The 8916-nt window shown below is 36.5% G+C and overlaps 1 protein-coding gene across 1 annotated transcript in view; it reads right to left on the bottom strand.

Moving 5' to 3' along the window:
* Positions 1 to 8916, bottom strand: part of LOC137620654 (uncharacterized) — a 452540-nt gene that overhangs the window by 344330 nt on the left and 99294 nt on the right. The window contains exon 7 of the mRNA XM_068350990.1: positions 2694 to 2805. Coding sequence (XP_068207091.1) covers positions 2694 to 2805 — 112 coding nt within the window. The remainder of the gene's footprint in view (positions 1 to 2693; positions 2806 to 8916) is intronic.

Below are 8916 nucleotides of genomic sequence, written 5' to 3'. Positions count from 1 at the left end.
TCACTAATCGGCCAAGCTTCTCTTCCGAGTCTGCAACCAGTACAGTATCATGCGCAAGCAACAATAACAACTGATTTACCTCTCATTCATGATCATTCTCGTCTATCATTTTCAATCCTCGTCCAAGCACTCGAGCATTCGCCTCTCACCATTACAACATACAAGTTAAACAACCATGGTGACATCACACATCTCTGCCTCAGCCCCACTCTCACCGGAAACCAATTGCTCACTTTTCCTCTCATAACACACGCTTTACTATCTTTGTGAAAACTTTTCACTGCTTGCAACAACCTTCCACCAATTCCATATAACCTCATCACATTCCATCCATATAGGGACATAAGCTACTAAAATTTGTCAACAATAAGTTCCTCCATCAGTGGGTCGATAAACCAACCATTGGAAACAACATACTACAACCAGGGGAAACAACATACTACATATTGTGGTAACAAAAGAAGAAAATTTAGTCTCCTGTGTTTCAGTAGGCAAAAATATTGGCAAAAGTGACCACAAAATAGTTAAGTTTCATGTAAATATTCCTCATCTAAAAGAAAGGAAACTTCTAAAAAAGTTAGACTACAGACGTAGTAACTGGATAAAACTGAAGGAATACACCAAGACGAAACAGGAAACATAGATACACAATGAGGTCCTTTATAGAAATATATGAAGAAAAAAGGGCCAAATGTAAAGTGTACCGCATAGAAAAATTTTACCAAATGGAGTTATGGAACTCCACAACCTAAGTGGTTCAACAGAGAAATAGCCAATGCAATAAGAAGTAGAGACAGGAAACATAAATCAATGGATTCACAGCCTTCAATTCATTAGATTTCCAAGCACAAGAAGTAAAGGCAAAAAGTAGAAAAATTAGCTAGATATGCCAAGATCAATGAAGAGAAAAGAGTGGCTTCTGCTAGTAAAGATAACCCAAAAGAATTTTTTGCATATGTAAACAGTAGCAAACCAATAACAAATAACATTAGCCCATTGAGAGACTCGGAAGGTAATCTTATAATAAATGATTTGGAAAAAGCCCAATGGATGAATGCATATATCACAATTGTATTCCCTAAGGAAGAATCAATGACCCTTCCCAAACCAGCTATCAATTATGAAGGGTCACAACCATTAAATAGAATTAGCTTTCAATGGATGATGTCAAATGGAAATAAAAGGACTCAGTAAGTCTAAGGCACCAGGTCCAGATGATATTCACCCAAGGGAGATTATAGAACTAGAAGAGATAACCCCACATTTTTACAAAATTTTCCGAGAGCTAACAAAAGAAAGGCACCACAAGGATGGAAACTAGGCAATGTTCCTCCAATCTACAAGAAGAGGACCAAATGATCCTGGCAACTGCGGACCTGTATGTCAAACTTCAGTGCCTTGAAAAAAAATTTTAATCAATTATAGTAAATTCAATAGTAGTACATACAGAAACACAATCTTCTGACAGACAGGCAACATGGTTTTAGACAAAAGAGATCATGTGTGACAAATCTTTTGGAATTTTTCCATGATATATTTTGCATTTATGACAAAAGCAGGGTAATAGACATCATATACCTAGATTTTCAAAAGACTTTTGACAAACTCCCTTATAAAAAATTAATGGTCAAAATTAGAGCACTAGGCATCATTGACGATCCAGCTGGATGAATGGATCGAAGATTGGCTAATAAACAGAAAACAGAAAGTTGTAATCAATGGGAAACTTCAGATATAGGAGGAGGATGGAACGTTTGAACTTATTTCATCTACAAACTCGACAACTAGGGGAACAGTTAATAGAGGTATTCAAAATTCTTAAAGGAATAACAAACGTAGATTACAAAAAATCTATTCACGCTTAGCACAAATCAGTCCTGAGGTAACTGATACAAACTGGAATTGAAAAGATACAAAACCACTCAATGTGGCAATTTCTTTGCATACAAAATAGCAAATACAGTACTTATAATAGACTTCCAGAGGATGTAGTAAACAGTATCACTGTAAACGAGTTCAAGAATAAGTTAGACAAGATCATAAGAACTCTCTAAATGCTCAAACTAAATCACTCTACCAAAGAGTAAATGGAATCTCTGCGGATGAACTTAAAAGTCTTTGAGATATCCAAAATCCTTGTATCTCACACACTCACTCCTACCAGTATTAACTTTTGCATCAGTAACTTGGAGCATTACAAAACCCTTAGACCACAAGCTGGTTCCAACTCAAAAATCTATGCAAAGAATAATGAGGGGAATAGTACTAAAAGACAGAAAAAGAGAAACATTGATAAGAGAGCAAACTAACATAGAGAATATTCTAACAACATCAAAGAAAAGAAATGGACATGGGCCGAACAGACAATGAGAATTACAGATAATAAAAGGACATTAAGAATAACAAAGGGAAGTTGAAGACGATGGACTGACGAACTAGAAAAGTTTATGGTTGTGGACTAGAATAGAAAGACCATTAACAGATGCAAATGGAGGGTATGCGAGGCCTTTGTTCTGCAGTGAACCAATGTTGCAAATTTCAGGATTTCAATGAGCTTTTAACAGTACTGACACACAAAGGAGTGATATATTCAGAGTAATTCAATAACTGGGACTGGAAGGTTTGAAAGCAGAAACACAGAATTTCCTATGTGATGTATTGTATGCGGGTGAAAAAAAAATGAAGTTACTTACCTCCATTACCATGAACTCCACCCAGCTGAGTGATAGAGTAGGTCGCATTGTCAATAATAACACTTCCATATATAGTGCTATACTCGGAATTGTCGATGCCTTTCACCCTGAACTGTTAGAGAATATGCAAAAGCAGATACATTAGCCTATTTTAATACATAAATGAAATCAACAAAGATATCAAATTTAGATATTGCACAGTTTAGTTTAAAAAGTGCAAATAAAGTTTGGAAAACAAGGTACTACAGGTATTGGTCGACTTACGACCTATGCGACATACGACTATTCGACTTTACGACCATTTTTTCAGGGTGATGACGTCACAAGTTTATCGGAAATAGTACGAATATTTCCTTGAAAATAATCTATTTTCTTGTATACATATAAACTGATTTATCTTGGTAAATTATTTTCTTTTATTGTTAATATTCAGTATTTATTTTCAGTTGAAAATACATTAAAAAAAGTTTTAATATCTGTCGAGTTCATATTATGTCTGGTGACGTCACATCACCGCCGGAAAGCGTCCGGGCAATACAGTGATTTCCTTCCAATAGGCTAACGATTAATATTAGTATTTCCATTATCGAAAAATTAAATAACGATACAAAGTATTTTGAGGGTCTGTATCGGTTGTCATGAGTACTACATAGCGTAAATTTGACTGTACACTACTTTTTTAATCTCTGATAATGGATCGATGTTTATCTAAAGAAAATATACTATTAGGACAAATATTTTCTTGAAAATAATATATTTCCTTTTACATTATAAAAATGAAATACTTTTGTTTGTTAAGTTAGTATTTTCTTTTCATTTCTTGCGAGAAACAAAAAAAAAATGAATTCATATATTTTGCAAGTCATTCTTCGTAAATTACTGTATGTCACGTGACTTGTGACGTCATGTATCTGGCGGAAGCGCGCTGACAAACCGAATGATTTCCTTTCATTGTTACCGAGTAATCTTATTACAGCATTCCCATCATCGAAACACCCAGTAACGATATCAAGTGTTTTAGTGGTCTGTATCATTAGTTATAAGATTAGTACAACTTACCATAAATTTAAGAAAAAAAGTCTGATGACGTCATATTCCTTCCGATGCGTTACTACTCCCATAATCGAAACATCGAATAATGATTATTAGAACTTTTTAATAATTTAAAAAAAAATATGAAGATACAACTAAATTAAAAACAAAATGCACAGAGAGAGAGAGAGAGAGAGAGAGAGAGAGAGAGAGAGAGAGAGAGCGTATTCATTTTATAAATGATAATAAGGTCTATAAACAAACTGTATGGAAAATGTGATACCCTATAACATATTGGCGCTGATGTAATATGCATTATGAAGAAATTTCGAATGTCAAGAAAATTATATAAATCAGTGTTATTCACACTATATGTATGTGCTCATAATAGTAATACGGCAGCGTGACCTTGAGATCTGCTGATGCCAACCGAAAGTAAATTTAAAGTATTTGTTGATTATTGATATGCTCAAGAAATTGAAAAATAAAATATAAAACGTTCTTTAATATAACACAATTAAACACTGTAATGTCTAATGAAATATAAAGGCTTAATATTGAACTACAATACGGTATGAAGCTTTAAAAATGAACTACCCGTATGTGATTGCAAGAGCGAGCACACACACACACACACACACACAGAAAGAGCTACAACGATTTCGCATTATACCTAATGATTAGACAAACTGTATGGAAACTGATTTCCTGTAACATATTGGCGTTGATGTAATATTCATCATAAAGATATTTCTAATAAGTTAAGAAATGATAAAAAAATATGCCATACGTATGTACGCCATATTTTGATACAGTAGGTAGTGGCACTTTCAGATCAGCTGATCATAACCAAAGGTAAACAAAATTTTCAGTACTCGATTGTAAAATGCTCCCAAAGTTGATGAATAGAATACAATAATGCATTTATAGAGCATATGATATCCTATGAAACAAGAAAATGGAATAATGATAGACAGTAAGAAAATATTGACAAAATATGATCCAGATGATTGCCGAATCATAACGTATCAAAATAAATCTACGGAAACTTCACTTTTCTAGTTCGACATACGGCCAACTCGACTTACGACTCATCTCTCGGCCCCCATCTCGGTCGTAAGTCAAACAATACCTGTATACTGTACAGTAATAAGGATATCAATATACAGTGCTGGATACAGTCGATATAATACAGAACTCCGTATCTTAATAGCAGAACATCAGGAATTTAAACAAGCAAGATACAAGGGGGTAATAAATTTTTTGAAGAAATTTGTCTTTTTCCCAACTAGAGTATACAGACCTTAGTCCTTTAATAGGAGTATGACTTCAGCGAAGCTAGAACACGTTTAAAATTTTAACGAGGTAATTATAGTTCCCTGGTGAGTTGTGGGTTGGTCCCATCTACCTGCCAGATAGAGCAATCCTCACTTTGACCTTTAACCTAGGACTTGAGGGATGGTTGAGACTGAAATTTTAACTTAAACAACTCTGGTTCACATACTACAGTTAGGATATATACAAATTACTTCAAAAGAATTGCAATTTGCCCCTACATGAATACAACTCCTCATTCTTTATTAGGAGGGAGAAAGTCCCAATATCCAAAGGGACCGGTTAATCAACCTAGGAAATGTCAATGTACTTTGGTTCGTGGAGAGGAGCAAAAGTCATTATGCTCATCAACCTTCTAACTACGTGATCACCAAGAATCAGTGGGCATATTTGAAAAAACTAATGGTTTGCATATCTTCAGTACATTCTCCTCCTTGAATGGGATGATGGGGGAGATATTTCGATATTAACTAGGCTGCAAAAGAAGATTACTCTGGTGATTGGCTTACCTGCACCTAATGTTCAGCTCAGCTGATAACAGCATGACTGCTACACCCCAAGAGAAGGGAAGAAGAAAGAGGAAACATGGCAATACATTCTTACTTCTCAAAATGCTTATTGTCCTGTGAAGGAGCTCGGCTTGCTACACAACCTGTTAAGCAGCTATCAAAGTAAGGTCCGAGGGTAAACGTATGCAGGGACTCGTGGGTATGCAATACCCCAACCTTCTCTTGGACGCAAGACTTAACTTTCCATAGATCGCTATTCCCAGATCGTGGCAAAAAGAAAGGACTCTGTTTCAATCCTGGAGGAGCTGCCTCCTCAAAGGCAAGATCAGCCAATCAAGAAACCTTGGAAGACAAACCCCGTTCGAGTGGGCCTGAGATGAGATGAGAGTTTATCGCTCGCATGAACACTTGAGCAGAAGTAGACAGTGCAAACCACGGGGCTTTGACCCGTTACATTACAACCTCAAGGACAAACTGGAGGTACTTTCTGTTGGACAGATGAATCAATATTAAAAATATGCAGCCTTGAGGTCTGCAAACAGCATGAAGTCTTCCTTCATGAAGGCTGCACTTTCTATATATGCTATCTTTATCTTGAACAAAGTCAGTTGAACAAACTTTTCCAGAGAAGAAAGCTCGATAACTGGTCTCCATTCCTTGGTCGACTTCTCCACCACCCAACGGTAGAATCCCCGAGATTCATTTTGGACAACTTCTAACACGTTCTCCTCCATCTTTGTTTTAAACTCGGCAAAGAGTGCCAGAGCTTTTGGAGATTTAAGAGAATAAATCAAGAACATGTTTGGAGAGTGATTGAGTAGTGGATGAGAGCTTATAAAGGATGGCGATATCTGTTGCTGCCACATTGCCCAATGATTCTACAGGTATCCCTACTCTGGGGCGGGTGAAGGGTATCACTGACCTCTGCATCACCTTCCCCTTCTATGTACCTCTACTGCCCGAGTTGAGGGTGTAAGTAAGGGACATTGTCCCCACGTTCCTTCCAGGTAGAAGGTTCTGGAATTGCAAATCAAAATCTGGGTGTCAATGTCAGATTCTTCAGCGCTGACTTCAAGGTTTGTATTGAAAAAGCCCTTAGAGTGGTGAACTTCGAAGGACCTGGGCGCTTAAAAATAATCACTAGATGGATAAGAGAGTTGTGACTTGCCTTTCTCAATTTCTCGATGCTACAATGTCAATCTGTGAAAGGAGCACCGCAGACTCCAATACTGGTGCATTGCTAAAAGAGAGTGATGCTTCCCCTCAAAACTGGCTGGTGAGGCAACGCATCCCTTCTCAATGAATGGAAGAAAAAACAGCAACGTAAGAAGGAACTATCCTGAAGATATTAAATTGTACTAAATACCTCAATAACTATGAACTAAAAGCTGGGATAATTTCTTATCAATCATTTTGTGTGTTAAAATGTCTTGCATTTATTATTTCTGTTGACTCAAATCATCATCATCTCCTCCTCCTACGGCTATTAATGCAAAGAGCCTTGGTTAGATTTCGCCACTCGTCTTATCTTCAGCTTTTAATTCAATACTTCTCTATTCATTATCTCCTACTTCGTGCTTCATAGTCCTCAGTCATGTCGGCCTGGGTCTTTTAACTCTTCTAGTGCCTTGTGGATCCCAGCTAAATGTTTGGTGAACTAATCTCTTTTGGGGAGTGCAAAGAGCATGCCCTAACCATCTCCATCTACCCCTCATGATCTCGTCCACATATGGTACTCGAGTAATCTCTTTTAGTTTCCTTTCTAATCCTGTCCTGCCATTTAACTCCTAATATCCTTCTAAGGGCTTTGTTCTCAAATCTACTAAATCTACAGGAGATCATTTCATTGTCATACCATGACTCATGTCCAAAGAGTAACACCGATCTCACTAAACTGATATATAATCTGATTTATATAGGTAATTTCAGGAGATTCAATTTCCAAATTTTACTTAACCTAGCCAATGTCTGATTTGCTTTTTCAATCTTTCACTAAACTAATTCTAAAGACTGTATTGGAGATCATAGTTCCTAAATACTTAAATGATTCTACCTCATTAATCCTTTCTCCTTCCAATGATATTTCATCTTCCATTGCATACTCCATTCTCCTCATCTCTTTCTTTCTTCTATTCATCTTCACCCCAACCTCGTGTGATAGTCCAAGCAAACATTGCAAATCCTGTGGTGTTCTGCTAAGAAGGACAGTACCATCATCATACTCTAGGTTTGCTAAATTTCTATCACCAATCCAGTCCAATCCTTCCCCACCATCTGTGAATGTTGTACGCAATACAAAATCCATGAGGAGGATAAACAACATAGGTGACAACACATTCCCTTGGAGTATTCCGCTGTTCACCGGTAATTCATTCAAAAAGACTCCGTTAACATTAACTTTGCACTTACTATGCTCATCAACATACTTAAGCAAATTGCCTTATTTAAGAGGAATTCCACATAACGCAGTACTCTCCACAAAATTGGCCGGTGCACACTATCAAAGACTTTTTCATAGTCGACAAATGCCCTCAAAAGGGGATTTCTATATTCTACGCATTGCTGTACTATATATATCTCAAAATGAAAATTTGATCAGAGCAACTTTTACCTTTCCTAAATCCTGCTTGTTCATCTCTCAGCTTTTCATCAATCTTTCTCTCCAGTCTCTTTAGAATAAGCATACTAAATATTTTCATAATTGACATAAAAGTGTTATGCCTCTGTAATTACTGCAATCAGTCAGGTCTCCTTTTTTTGCTATTTTCACCAACACTCCTAACTCTCATTCGTTAGGTTTTGCTTCTTCATGCTACATTCTACAAAATAATCTTGCAAGTAGTCTGGGAGTCACTTCATTTTTGGCCAGCATTATCTCGGCAGTTATTCCATTGCATCCAGGGGCTTTCTATCTCTTTAGTTTTTTTTAGGATAGCTTCAATTTCAAACACACACAATTCATTCATGGACACATCAAGGTCTTCATCAACTTCAGCTATATCAATCAAATTATTCCGTTCATATCTCCTATTCATAACTTCACTAAAGTGTTCCATCCAATGTTATCTTTCTTCATCTTCTGTTGCTATAACAACCCCATCTCTCTTTTTGATGGGTATATGCTTCTTCTTTGCCCCAGTAAAGATTTCATTAATAATTCTATGAGCAATTCTTACACCATACACACTTCCTAAATTCATAGCTTTGTCAGCCTCATCTGCTTTACTGTCTAAATATTCTCTCCAATCATTCCTGGCATTTTTTTACCTCACTGTCAATACTCAAATACTTGGCTTGCTCTACCTTGTAATTTTCATTACTTCCTTAAAAACTTTCAACAATTAATA

Source organism: Palaemon carinicauda, chromosome 27 (assembly GCF_036898095.1).
Source record: "Palaemon carinicauda isolate YSFRI2023 chromosome 27, ASM3689809v2, whole genome shotgun sequence".
Lineage (NCBI taxonomy): Eukaryota > Metazoa > Arthropoda > Malacostraca > Decapoda > Palaemonidae > Palaemon > Palaemon carinicauda.
Note: the sequence above shows the minus strand (reverse complement) of the source record. Positions and strands in the feature narration are given on the sequence as shown.